General features: G+C 33.4%; 6 protein-coding genes across 8 annotated transcripts in view; 5 read left to right on the forward strand and 1 right to left on the reverse strand.

Moving 5' to 3' along the window:
- The window catches only part of unc-13-4A (BAI1 associated protein 3), a 41,791-nt gene extending 40,241 nt beyond the window's left edge, over window positions 1–1,550 (forward strand). The window contains exon 15 of the mRNA XM_088030257.1: window positions 5–1,550. Coding sequence (XP_087886383.1) covers window positions 5–99 — 95 coding nt within the window. The 3' untranslated portion in view covers window positions 100–1,550. The remainder of the gene's footprint in view (window positions 1–4) is intronic.
- Window positions 1,551–2,940: 1,390 nt separating this feature from the next.
- Swt1 (Swt1 RNA endoribonuclease) lies at window positions 2,941–5,020 on the forward strand. The gene is made up of 6 exons (XM_088029386.1): window positions 2,941–3,731; window positions 3,784–3,919; window positions 3,973–4,128; window positions 4,175–4,278; window positions 4,427–4,775; window positions 4,824–5,020. The coding sequence occupies exons 1-6, from the start codon at window positions 3,270–3,272 to the stop codon at window positions 4,961–4,963; spliced, it is 1,347 nt and encodes a 448-aa protein (XP_087885512.1). The 5' UTR covers window positions 2,941–3,269; the 3' UTR covers window positions 4,964–5,020.
- Window positions 5,021–5,089: 69 nt separating this feature from the next.
- Window positions 5,090–6,632, forward strand: Syx7 (syntaxin 7). Its single transcript, XM_088029681.1, has 6 exons — window positions 5,090–5,248; window positions 5,339–5,456; window positions 5,505–5,574; window positions 5,625–5,872; window positions 5,918–6,048; window positions 6,105–6,632. The coding sequence occupies exons 2-6, from the start codon at window positions 5,354–5,356 to the stop codon at window positions 6,351–6,353; spliced, it is 801 nt and encodes a 266-aa protein (XP_087885807.1). The 5' UTR covers window positions 5,090–5,248; window positions 5,339–5,353; the 3' UTR covers window positions 6,354–6,632.
- A 316-nt stretch (window positions 6,633–6,948) lies between these two features.
- Nulp1 (Nuclear localized protein 1) lies at window positions 6,949–9,441 on the forward strand. The gene is made up of 8 exons (XM_088029680.1): window positions 6,949–7,229; window positions 7,283–7,456; window positions 7,508–7,710; window positions 7,762–8,172; window positions 8,253–8,669; window positions 8,718–8,967; window positions 9,018–9,196; window positions 9,245–9,441. The coding sequence occupies exons 1-8, from the start codon at window positions 7,098–7,100 to the stop codon at window positions 9,435–9,437; spliced, it is 1,959 nt and encodes a 652-aa protein (XP_087885806.1). The 5' UTR covers window positions 6,949–7,097; the 3' UTR covers window positions 9,438–9,441.
- LOC148179070 (uncharacterized) lies at window positions 9,342–10,637 on the reverse strand. 3 transcript variants are annotated; one of them, XM_088029683.1, is made up of 6 exons: window positions 10,430–10,637; window positions 10,234–10,380; window positions 10,077–10,183; window positions 9,917–10,028; window positions 9,771–9,859; window positions 9,342–9,433 (listed from the first exon to the last, which is right to left on the reverse strand). In XM_088029683.1, exons 1-5 carry the CDS (start codon window positions 10,488–10,490, stop codon window positions 9,771–9,773), a joined length of 516 nt encoding a protein of 171 aa, XP_087885809.1. In that variant the 5' UTR covers window positions 10,491–10,637; the 3' UTR covers window positions 9,342–9,433. The 3 variants fall into 3 exon arrangements, with proteins under 3 accessions (XP_087885809.1, XP_087885810.1, XP_087885808.1); XM_088029684.1 differs by lacking the exon at window positions 9,342–9,433 and adding an exon at window positions 9,479–9,716; XM_088029682.1 differs by lacking the exon at window positions 9,342–9,433 and having other exon boundaries at window positions 9,479–9,859.
- A 168-nt stretch (window positions 10,638–10,805) lies between these two features.
- On the forward strand, window positions 10,806–13,317 carry Ns4 (Nucleostemin 4). The gene is made up of 6 exons (XM_088029214.1): window positions 10,806–11,017; window positions 11,085–11,419; window positions 11,475–11,615; window positions 11,909–12,119; window positions 12,170–12,907; window positions 12,956–13,317. Exons 1-6 carry the CDS (start codon window positions 10,930–10,932, stop codon window positions 13,210–13,212), a joined length of 1,770 nt encoding a protein of 589 aa, XP_087885340.1. The 5' UTR covers window positions 10,806–10,929; the 3' UTR covers window positions 13,213–13,317.
- Window positions 13,318–13,398: the final 81 nt, after the last annotated feature.

Raw genomic sequence — 13,398 nt, forward strand, 5'->3', positions numbered from 1 at the left:
TCAGATCACCCCATTCTGCAAATATTAGAATCTAGAGTCGCTGATCGTCTAGCTGTCGAATTTGTACGAAAACAGAAACAAAGATTCGCAAACAAATAACTAATATAAAAAATATAGTGTAATATAATGTTTTGTACATCTTTCTTCCTACGAAATGGTTGTCAAAAATTTAAGCGCTATTTTTTCTACATGATGTGTCTATAAGGCAAACTAACAATTTTCGAACTAAATCATGCACTGAACATGTACATATTTAAATGTAATACAAGTATTTTTTATATGTTCACTACTACTCATTCAAATCTAGCAGAAACATTGTTGGTTTGTCAGCTACTTAAGTGTAATTGTCATATTCAGTCTAGGGAAACTTTTCTATTACAACTACTTTTCTATGACTGATAAAATAATTTCATGTTAGACGTAGGTTTCTTACAAATATGTAACTCAACGTCGAAAATGCCAGGATGTAAATTGTACTCCGATAACATAAAACTTGTATTAACAAAACAGTTCTATCTACAATTTCTGACAATCTTCACACAACGCATACAGTGTTGCCAAGACGAAGCATTTTTGTTTCATTTCTAGGGTAGATATTTTTTAAAAAAAGGAACTAATAGTTTCCCAGCATGGAAACACAAACTTAAGAAATTCTCGGCGGGCACATTCTATACGTAAAACATTCATTTTATGTCGAATTTTAAGTACTCTCTTTAAGTTAGTTATTGATATTGCTTTCTGTGCAAACAGTTGACCTAAAAACTTTTATCCAATTGTGCTGAAGCAAGTTATTAGAGTATTTTTCAAGTTGTGTATTCAAAATGCACAAACGTTTTTTAACTGCACTTGTAACTGGCATTTTAGATGAAGTAATAACTCGATGTTGTCCCAAAAGCGAACGCCTATGAATCCAAGAGAATTGTTCAACCAACACCCAATTAATGTTTTTTCTTATTTTGATAATATTTATAAAATTGCACACATAAAAATACGAACTAAATTAAATACTAATCTAGTCACATATTTGATGAAAATACGGCAGTAAATCAATTACGTCTGCTCTTACGAATAGTTAACAATTATAACTTGCATCTAGTACCGTATTGATGTTGCTCGTTTCTATTACTGTCGTATCAAAAAACGAAGATGAAGATTAAAATAATAAAGTTTTAAATCATACTTAAATATATAGCATATTGTTATCATTAACGCACATGAAACAATCATATATCTACATAAAAATATTTAAAAGATTATTTATATATACACATGTTATTTTACATAAAAATTTTATAAAAATTGTAAAAAAAACCTATACATATCTTGCACACTTCCTAAGCGGCAATCAAATTCTTTGCCTATTTATTTATGCTTTCCGACTGTGTGATAAATATCGAAGCTTGAGCTTTACACTGCAAACTCACGTTTATTTTTTTATCCTCCCTTAACGAGCTTAATGTACTGTATGTCAATTGAAATCAAAATATTGTATCTATATATTTAATGTGATATATCTTGTCTTTGTCTACCATCATTAAAATCGAATAAAATGGTGTCTTTTTTATTTAACAACCTGCAGTATGTGCGAAAAAAATTAATTTTCACTAATTATTCCTTTTTTGCAGTCTCCATTTAAGTTCCTGATTAAAAAACTTAAAATTTGGGTCCAGTTTCATAATAATTTTAAAGTCCCTTAAAAATTTAATGAGAGTTTTTGTCATACTTAAAAACCAATACTTTAAAGGACTTTTAGTTAAAGACGCCTTTAATTTAGGGTCATGATGAAACTGGCCCTTAAAATGAGGGTGTGTAAAAGATCATAATATTATGTTTATGTTCTGTGCTAGCACTCAACAAGAAACCATTTTAAAACCTTAAACAGAAACAGTTTAAAAATAAACCATCACTAGTACTCACTCTGCATTGATTCAATTCCAAAATCAAATTATTTCTCACAAACGCAATGTTAACAACTATATCTTCGACGAGATCCACTGCACAACTGCCCTCCCGACCGACTAATTTAATACGATTACGTGATTACCAAAAACTCTTTTACGCCATTTCCAAAAAATTAATTGCTTTAAGAATTTTAACAGTATTAATCGATTTAATAACACGAATGGGTACATCAAAAATTTTTTGTGGGTTGGAACTTGGTTGTAAAACACGATTCAATTCAAGGGAAAAATTCATTACGAAACCTCGGTAAAAACTGTCCTTCGCGTTTATTCGTGGGTGGATGAATACCGCCACATTGTTGTTAATATTTTTGGGAAAAAATTCAAACTAATGTGCAAAACCATAGCTATCGAAAACATTCCAACTTGTTAAAGGACTAATGTAGACGACGAATCGAAATTCTATTGTAACTTGTTTGATAGACAACGTATTGTTGGTTGCCTGTTTCACAGTTACTTCTGTGGAGATAAATATTTGAACAGCCACAACTTGAAAAGTTTCAATTATAGTCAGAATTTTATAACTTTGGTTTAACTCCGCCTACCTTTTAAGCCAATAGAATTTTGGATGAAAGTCTGATTCAATCTGCAACATTTTTATAGTTCTTTGATATTTGTATGAACTCAGGGTAGATCTGTCCACACATTAGAAGATGAAACACCATAAAAATCGACGAAGGTTCCACGATTAATTGAATTCCTGCAAGACTGCAAATCTTCTTGACAAGTGTGACACTAAAGACGTCAAATTTTTAATTATGTTGGGTAAAGGAAGCTAGCCATTCCTTGATTCGACAAATTCAAATAGTCATTTGTTCATGTGGGCGGGGTTAAACCAAAGTTATAAAATTCCTACTATAATTATTATACTGTTTAATATCTTATTCTCTTCATAATAAGTAAAATAATGAAAATGCATTCAGCGAACTCAAGATTATAGGGATCTTCTCTTTGCTCGTACTAGATTTTTTTTATATGCAACCAGTAATACACCTTTGGCGAAGAAATCGAACCTAATAATTTCATTTAAAAGAGCACACATGGACCACTTGGGCATGTCATTACCAAAACAGAAAAAACGCATCAAACGGCTCTTTTTTTGACGTAAATCGTTTCGGACTGATTGAAACATTTCATATCGTAGTCTCCAAGTTTTGACAATTTTGACGTTTGACATAATGGAGTTTTTGTTGTTGATTTAGTTATTTTGTTTTTGTGTTCTAATTTTAGCTATCCCACGTTAAATGAAAATACCGCCCCCGGGAAATACCGTCTCCCCGAGATTGAAAATTACATTGCAGTTACACCATGTCTGATAACAGGAAAGTCCTTGTAGCAAAACGCAAAGATGATAGAAGGAAAACTGCCTCACACATCGCTAAAGATCAAGATTTTAATAATTCCAAACGTGGAACAAAGCGTCCAGTTCCTTCAAATTCAACGCCACAGAAGAATTTAGCTAATGATAGGCTAAAGAAGTTGCGTACATCTCTCAATGAAGAAGCCCACAAATCTTCATCTTCAGCAAACAGAACATTTCATCCTGTCCAGAATAAGCCAAATAGTAGGAAAAGACAACAAAGTGACTATCGAAATCCAACAACGGTAGTGAAATTATACAAAAGACAGGAAACTAAGTCAGAAAGCAGATTTGTTTTAAATGATGACCAAAACCAAAATGTTTTCTTCGAGATGAATACTTCACCACTTTTGAAACAATGTGACCCAGGGCCTTCCTTTGAAACAACTGAACACATGGAGTGGTGTCCTGTAGAAATTCCCCAACAAAATTATGATTACATTTCTAATAATGGCTTTACAGACTGAAGATTCACCAAGTTGTTCCTCAAATTTCAACAATGAAGCGTCTAATAATGAGTTTGTTATTGTTGTTGACACAAATATTTTTCTATCACAGTTGCAAACAATAAAAAATATTTTATCTGCAACTGTTAAAGGTGTGAAAAGAAACATTATCATGAAAGTCTGTAAAGCCTTGTTTAATTTTTAGGTGAAACTAAACCTGTTGTATTCATCCCTTGGATAGTCCTTGAAGAACTAGACTTTATTAAAGAAGACAACAGAAATGGAAACTTGAGATTTAGAGCTCAAGAGGCAATAAAATATGTGGAATCTAATTTAAGTAGTCATCATGAAAGAATGAGAGGTATAATTTAATAGTTTATGAATAAAAGTATCTAAAGTTCTTGCAGGCCAAACACTGGAAGAAGTCAATCAACAAAAGTCTACTGGGAAAAGTCAAGATAACAAAATTATTGCAAGTTGTTTGCAATTGTTGGAAAAGAAAACAAAAATGGTAAATATTCCCATTGTAGAGGATATCATGTTATCCACACATTAGAAGAAGTTTATTTATACTGACACTTTTTATCTCAAAATTTGCCAGTAAAAACATAGCATAAATCGTAACTTCTACAGGACAAATCTAACGGGTATATTTGCAGATTTTACTTACAGGTGACATAAATTTAAAGAATAAAGCCCATTTTAATAACATACCTGTATGCTCACACACTGAAATATTAACGAAAATATCTAGGCAAAGTCAAACGAAATATGAATTGATAACTGATAAAATGACAGCTCTCTGCAGCGGTGTAATTAGCGAATGTGCAAGAAGTGCATATGGACCTGCTTCTCAGAAAATGGCTATTTGCCAGACCCCTATGAAATCATTGCAAGACTGCATATCAATATTTACTAAATACTGGTTCCCCGTGTTTCAAGAGTATCTAATGAAACAATTCAAGAAGTCAATTGATGATTTATCCAAATTTTTGAATGAGAAAAGCAGTAAGTATAAAATTAACTAAAATGAATGTGTTTGCAGTTATGTTTTAGGGATCAGCGACGACAAAGTTGGAATTAATGATTTAGTGAGACTTTGTGTGAGAGTTTGCTTATTTTTAAAAGACGTGGAATGCTGCAAAAGTACCATTGAAAGGACTATTTCTGATTTAAATGATATAAAAGAATCATGACGCATTACAAATTCGTTGCAAATGTGTTAAAAATGATGAATAAATATTTATTTTGTATTTTGGTTTTTACTTTTATGTTAATTACTTCCTTACTTTTGAAATTTTAGTTAAATTTTGCTCAGTAATGTTTGCACACCTGTTTGTCAAATAAACGTCAAGCCCATGACAGCTGTCAAAACCAAGCAGTGACTCACATTTCAAGGGTTATTGATTGATTAAAAAGGCAAATTGCAATAACATTTTAATTTGCAGTGAAATTTGCAATTCCATAAATTTATTGTTCAGGTAGGATACACTCTCGAAAGATTATCTTTTCTTTACCTTGATAATCGCAAACAAGTCATAACAATAAAGTTTGTTTGGTATTTCCAACAGTGAGTAAACAAAAATATGGATAGTTTTTCGTATCAAAACGGAGCTCAGAACCGAGAACAAGATTTTCAAAAGTTATCTCAAACTATTGGGACAAGTATACAGAAAATATCTCAAAATGGTAAAAGCTAACTTAACTAGGACTTCTTATCTTTATCTATGTTTTTAGTGTCTTCAATGCAGCGCATGGTCAACCAAATTGGTACTCATCAAGACTCGCCAGAGTTAAGGAAGCAGCTGTAACTGTTATACAATTCTGAGGGCATTTTCATAATCATATTTTTTTTAGTCATTCAATACAACATTATACTCAGCAACTTGTTAAGGATACTAATGGATACATTAAAGATCTCAATGCTATCGCCCCATCTTTATCTCAGTCTGAACAAAGACAAAGAAAAATGCAAAGAGAGAGATTACAAGATGAGTTTGCTTCAACTTTAAACATGTTTCAAGCTGCCCAAAGAAGTACAGCTCAAAAGGAAAAAGAGCAAGTCAATAAAGCCAAAGCTCAAGCATATGGGGAACCTTTCCTAAGTAAAACATTCTTGTTCTACTTCTTGTACTGAGTCAACATTTTAGGTGGCTACAAAAAGGATGAACAATTAATTGAGTTACAGGATAGTAGTGCAGGCAGACAACAAGTACAGATGCAAGAAGAATCTGAACTTAGAGCTTTACAAGAACAAGAACAGTCCATTAGGCAATTGGAGGTAAAGCTATTACACAAAGTATTCAGCCTTCTTATTTCAGCCTTCTTAACTTTTAGAGCGACATCAATGACGTCAATCAAATTTTTAAAGAATTAGGGGCTCTGGTGCATGAGCAAGGTGAAGTCATTGATAGTATTGAAGCAAGTGTGGAAAGAACCACAGATTTTGTCAGAGATGGAGCACAGCAGCTGAGAGAAGCAAGTACTTATAAAAATAAAATTAGGAGAAAGAAACTTATTCTGGGGCTTGTTGGAGCTATTATTTTAATTATTATCATCATAATTATGATATGGAAATTATCGTAAACGACAAGCAGTCTATGCATGTATATTTAAAGGTATATTATTGATTATTGTATATAACTATCTATTGGTTAAAAATTATATCAAGTATGATTTTGTTCTACCTGTTTCTACCACAGTTTAAATTTAGTGCCAAGATTTTATTTAAACTGATGTACGAAGAATCTACTGATATTAAGTGTAATTAACCTTAATATGTGAAAAACTACTTCACTGTAACAATAACTGTATTTTTTATTCCATTATGTATTGTAAAAGTCTCAGTAAAATAGTTTTAATCCATCCAGTTTTCGTTGACGTTTGTAAGAGCTTTAAGCTATTTTTTAAGTATTCAGATGCTTCAAAGATGAGATTTTTAGAAGTTCACTTCAGTAGAAATTATGTATTATAATATATTCTACAGAAATTATTGTAAAATAAATTGTTATTTATTAAGTGTTTTATTAATTTCTATGCAGCACACTAAAATTTTTAATAAAGCCGTGGGCTAACATAAATGCTTTACTTTTAATAAATTAAAAAAAAAAATTGCCTTTTCTTATTGCTCGCGGTCACTTTCGCCTGGAATGACCTACAAATTGTTCCACCTGATATGACTAATCACGGACGTACGTGTAAATTACAAACGTCAATTTTAGGTTAGAAACAGCTGTATGTCAATGTGTCAAAATAAAAGTCTCCAGATTTCCATCGATCTCTCGTGCAAAGGCTCAGCAGTACACAGGTTTAATTAAACCATTTGTGGTGATGTCTTCCCGTGTGTTACGGAAATTGCAAGGAGATAAAGAAATTGTAGATGACGTCTCAGACACAGAAACAGATATCCCTGTTAGTGGAGGTGCTCGAAGGAAACAACTGAATATAAATCGTTATGATTTGGTAATTTGTTTTTTAAACATTCAAGAATGGTGTTGATATTGGAGCTGTTCTAGTTAAATCAACAGTCCCACTCAGAGAGTGAAGTAAAGGAAGATGACAATGAAACTGAAGCAGCTAAATCCTGTGAAGGAGATCCTAATCATGAAGTTAAACGTAAAAAGAAGAAGAAAAAGAAAAAGTCAGGGAAACATGTAAACACTCAAAGAAGTAGTGAAGACAATGCTGATGTAATTAATTAAGTAACTCGTGAATATTTTAATTAATTGACTAATTGGTAGATTGATGAGGTGGAGAGATCTGTTCGTGAAGTGAACAGACTTTTGGGAGAGAACCATGTGCCCAGAGTTACTCCAACACCACCAATTAACACCAAACATGACAAAAATTCTCACAAAAACATTTTATCAGTGCAGCATAAACACCTCAATCCTAATAATGAATTAAAGAGGATATTTGGCTCAAAAATCATTCAAGCTGAACAGTGGGTAATAATTGTGCAACATTTTTTTTGCTCATAAATTATTTATTATAGCAAAAGAAAAAATAGAGGTAGAGGCCACGTTAAAACCACGTGGTTGGTAAATGGTAAAGATACTTGGCCTCAGGTGGGCAAATCAGGGCTTTCCATGAATCTTCTTGAAAATAAACAAGGAATTCAATATTTTACGTATGAACATAGTCAAAGTTATCGCCAAATACAGAACCGGTTCCTTGAGTCTGTGGAAAGTCTCAATCCTGACAACATTGTTGCCATTATTAATGATCATCCTTATCATATTGATGCTTTAATACAGTTGTCAGATCTCTGTAAGTTAAGTGAAGACTTGGCCATGGCTGCTGAATTTATTGAAAGAGCGTTGTATTGTCTGGAATGTGCTTTTCATCCACTTTTTAATGTAGCTCAAGGAACCTGTAGACTTGACTATAGAAGACAGGAAAACAGGTCAGTATAAATATTGTAACGCAAGTGTGATTTGCAATGCCGCAAATCAACTTGAAACTATACGCTATTGGTTCTTCCAGGGCGTTATACATTACTCTGTTTAAACATTTGACGTTCGTCGGAGGGCGCGCTTGCTGCCGAACATCCTTAGAATTTTGTAAACTTCTTCTTTCTCTGGATCCCGACGGTGATCCCGTGGCTATCAAATTAGCCATCGACTTTTATGCCTTACGAGCGCGGGAATACACTTGGCTAATAGAACTAGCGGACGAATGGGAAGCGCAGAAGAATTTGTCGCAATTACCAAACTTCGCATTCTCTACAGCTGTCGCTCATTTTTACACCTCTAATGGTGATACAGCTAAAGCCGACAGTATTCTGCAAAATGCGCTCTTAATGTTTCCCGGGGTACTTATGCCTTTACTAGAGAAATGCTCAGTGCAGATTGATAACAGGGTAATGACACACTCGTTCTTTTCTTCAGCCAACGAACATAAGTAAATTATTATTATTTTTTTAATTTCGTATTATACTTTGCCTTTTAGACAACCAGCAGCTTTAACACAATTGATACAGTTGTACGTAAGCAGATGTTACCACATATGGAAAGACAGCGATTTAATGCACTGGCTGGAAAAAAATGTGCACGTAGTATTAAATCGAGTCGATGAAAACGATCCTATCGTAAAAGATTGTGAAGTAAAAAGAACGAAACGGTACCAAGGACCTCTTCCTAGAAGCATAGCCAGACATATTTTACTGTCTGACATCAAAGATTTGACACCAATTACGGACGTAATAACACAAACGGAGTCATAATTGTTTTATTAGAAAACTTGTTTTAGGATTATACGGGACCTGTGTTGGGTTTCGATCCGCTACCACCTAAAGACTCCATCAACATCTACACCAAACCAAAAAGACCAACATCTGCGACTAACAGTTCCATTCCGTTAGGCATTTTCTTTAGGTCGATTTTGCCGAATTTTAATCCTAATCAAATTCCACATAACTTGTTAGAACCGTAAGTTTTGGAAGTGTCTGTTGTGTAAAACTATTCGCGTTTTTATAGAGCTCGTGAAGAAGATGGTGCCGTGGCTTTACCAGTTTATGAAAACAACGCCAATAATGAGGGTGGCGATTTGCGGCGAAGTGTTGCATCTTTAGTTGGTGCCATGAGAGATCTATTAAACAATATTAGACCACCAGAAATGGAAGTACCGAACGACGCAGATGTGGATGAAGATTATGATGACCTCACCTAAAATAGCTTTATATTTTAACGTAGTCGCAATCACGAGCTAAATATAATTTTATTTCTTTATTGTTGGTATATTCTGAAAATGTTTATTATAATAATAATGTAACCAAATAAAGTAAATATGATAAGTACATTATTGTAGTAAATTATTTATTTAGTTAACTTTGCAACGAAGAATTTTTTATTTAAGAATGAATATAAGTTATTTATGAACCACTTGTAGTCCATAGTTAAAAAATCCTCCAAAATTAGTTAATAAAATACAAATATCTTGGCCAACAATCTGAATATCATAAATAGATCAGTTTATAAGTTTATTTAACTAAAGAAAACTGACTTATCTCCCACAACCACCTCCTCCACATGGACTTCTTCTTTGTGGGCGGTATGACGATGAAGTACCACCACCCATAAGTGGATTGTATTCTATCAATGAAACAATTATTAACAATTTAATTAAAATAATAAACAAAAATGCTGTACCGGGTCTTAAATTGGTGGGTTTATCATTACTTGTGCTGCTTGTCCCTAATTTATGCCCACTAGGATGGTCACTATATTTCTCCATTAATTCTTGTTTCTTTTTCTCTTCTTTCTATAATGAGAGCAAATAAACAACAATTAAGGAGCCAATTCTTTTCACCTGTTTCATTTTTTCTTGATATTCATTACTTTCTTTATTGTACTGTTCCTGCATCTTCTGCACCCATCTGTCTTTAGCATGCATATGTGCCTCAAATAAGTCAGGATCTACAAGTGCTCAATGTTAAAAATACAGCAAGAAACCACTTTATCCCTACTTTTATGGTATTTTGCAGCATACTCTCTCTCAAATTTGTCGTTCCTATATTTTTCCCAATAAGACTTCAACTTTTTATTGTAAACAAACATCAGAACAACTAGTGTAATTAAAATGTACCAACCATAATTTTCAAAAGTGTAGGTTACTGAAAAAGGTCAATGTTAATATATCTTTGAAATTGGAAAATTTAGTACCTGGGGACACAATCTTTGACCAGTATGATTCTTCATCGACGTGTGTATCGTAGAACTCCATTGCAAATTCTGTGGTTCCAAAATTTCGAAAAAATCGTAAAACGTTAAACTTTGCGTTAAACTAACAAAATATAATTAACAAACAGCTGTCTGTTACTGAATTGTCAAGTGTCATCGTCCTACCACAGACATTACATTACCATGACGACAGAGTAAAATCCCTAATTGATCATTTCAAATAATTACCTTTTCCGTTTTAAGAATTCATTATCACAAATATAATGTTGGTGTTATGAGCACTGAAATAATGTTTATTTTGTTTAAATATTTTTATTTTGTTATTGAAGCGATCTGACCTGGCTTTCTATTTCTCTTAGGTCGTTTGTTTGTTTTGTTCTCAGCTGTCAACAAAACGTCAAATTTGACAACTACCATCTGACTTTTAAATTCTAGAAGTTCGTTGATGGAAAAACGTGTTCAAAGCGGCAGTCTTAAGAGAAATGCCTCAAAGAAAGAAACCATTTAGTGGCAAAGCCAAGAAAGAACAACTAAAAGCCAAGAAACAATCGAAACAAAATGCCCCAGCAGGTACAAATAATTATTTAAAATTATTATCGCAATTTATCTCTTTTAATCCCATTTGTTTTGTTATCAGAGGGTTATGGTGGCAGGAATCGACGTCCTCAAACACATTCTAGTGCGGGCGACAGCGAGGAATCGAGACAAATACAGAAATTTAACTACTGCCCCTCAAAAGATGGGAGATCAGATAGAAATCGCTACGCTTTACAGTTCTATCGCGAGAGTAACGCGGAAATTAAAGCACGAAAAGAAGAAGCGTGCAAAACTATAGAGCCCATATCTGAAGCGACTCTAGAAATTGATTCTAAAAACTATTTTCCTGAAGAATTAGGTTTTCCAAAGAGACCTCCTTGGTCTTATGATTTGAGTAGTGAGGTTTTGGAAGCACGTGAGATCAAATATTTTAATGTGAGAGTAGAATTAATGGATGAATTTTCCTATTATGATTTGTGTTATTTTTTAGGATTATGTAAACAGCTTAATTGAGAAGTTTGATTTAAAAAACTTGGGATTTTTTGAGTTAAATCTTGAAACTTGGAGGCAGTTGTGGAGGGTCCTAGAGATGTCAGATATTGTTTTACACATCATTGATATCAGATTTCCTGTAAGTCCAAGTTTATTTAAGTTTTTAGTCAAACAACTTGCTAATTAGTTGCTTTCGATTTTAAGTAAACTCTAAAATAGTTTTAATTTACTGCTAATCACTAATCAAATTATCTTTACAAATTTACTTACAGTTACTTAACAAGTTATATCCAAAATAAATTCAATTACGTTGGCTAATAAAACATCACATCCATTTAACATTTAACATTATTTTGCCATTTAAATGACATAAAGTGGTGCTTTTACTTATTTAATTTAGCAGTTCTCTTTTTATGGTATTTTTTTATGCAGGCCCACATGTTTCCACCGTCCTTGTATGAATACGTAACAGAGACTCTAAAAAAAGACTTTATTCTAGTCTTGAACAAAATAGATTTAGCCCCAGCACCGCTAGTATTAGCTTGGAAAAAATATTTTGAAGAGAACTACCCAAAATTGCACATTGCTCTATTCACAACGCTTCCTGGTTACAATTTAGTAGGAACTCAAGTAAACAGAGCTGGTCAGTACCTAACGAATTTTATTTTCTTTGTCTAAACATTGTCTTTACAGGCCTTCAAGTGCGGAAAAGAAAAGGAAAATTTCGCTTGGCTGCTGAAGGAAGTGAGCAATTGTTTTCAGTCTGCAAAGAAATTGTGGGCGACAGTATAGACATAAGTTCTTGGCATCGCAAAATCAGAGAAGAAATGAACTTGGAGTATGACGCCGATGAAGATGACGAGAAAGTTGAAATTGGCGAAACTGTTGAAGTAAAGTCAGTTGATACAAGTTTCTTTGAGCATGAAAAATACAAAAACGGAATTCTTACAATTGGCTGCTTAGGTCAACCCAATGTTGGCAAATCGTCGCTAATCAATGCCATCATGGGAAAAAAAGTTGTCAGCGTGTCAAGAACACCAGGACACACCAAACATTTTCAAACGATATTCTTAACTCCAAATGTAAGACTGTGCGATTGTCCCGGTTTGGTTTTTCCGTCAATTACACCGAAAGTTTTACAAGTTTTAATGGGAAGTTTCCCAATAGCGCAGCTTAGAGAACCATTTACCACCATTAAATTCTTAGCTGAACGGTTAAATTTACCAAATATGTTAAGAATTGAGCATCCTGAGAATGACGATACTTGGTGCGCGATGGATATTTGTGATGGTTGGGCAAAAAAACGCGGTTTCCTTACAGCCAAAGCGGCCAGATTGGATAGTTATCGCGCTGCTAACGACTTGTTGAGAATGGCTTTGGATGGAAAGATTTGTTTGTGTTTACGACCTCCCGGTTACACTGGAAGACAAGGTAAATTTCATTTTTTTAACTTTAATAATCTTATCTTTAAAATTACAGAATACTGGGCAACACACCCTGAAGTTGAGAATGTAAAATGGATACAAGCAAAATCAGATGAAAACCAACAACAACCAGTTGTAGACAAGGAAGATTTCTCAGATATTTCTGATAATGAAGCCCATGGCTCAACCGGTGATCATAAAAGGGACAGTGAAGATGAGAGTAATGAAGACAGTGAAGACGAAAGCGAGTCTGAAGATGAAGCACCCCATTGCGCACAGAACAAATTTGCTGCTTTAATGGAAGATGATTAGTTGTTTTGTAAAGTACGCATTCTGCTTAATCAACATTCATTCATTTTGTAATCCATGATAAACATATAGTTCTTAATTCTAATAAATTTAAGATAGAGCGTTTAATTTTTTTTTGATAGTCATCCTTAAATTTGATTTTTTTGGGGACTTTATCGGCAACACGTTTGTTTATTTTTTTATAACAAC

This window comes from Gnatocerus cornutus, chromosome 2, assembly GCF_029298725.1.
Source record: "Gnatocerus cornutus isolate USDA-ARS CGAHR chromosome 2, icGnaCorn1.1, whole genome shotgun sequence".
Lineage (NCBI taxonomy): Eukaryota > Metazoa > Arthropoda > Insecta > Coleoptera > Tenebrionidae > Gnatocerus > Gnatocerus cornutus.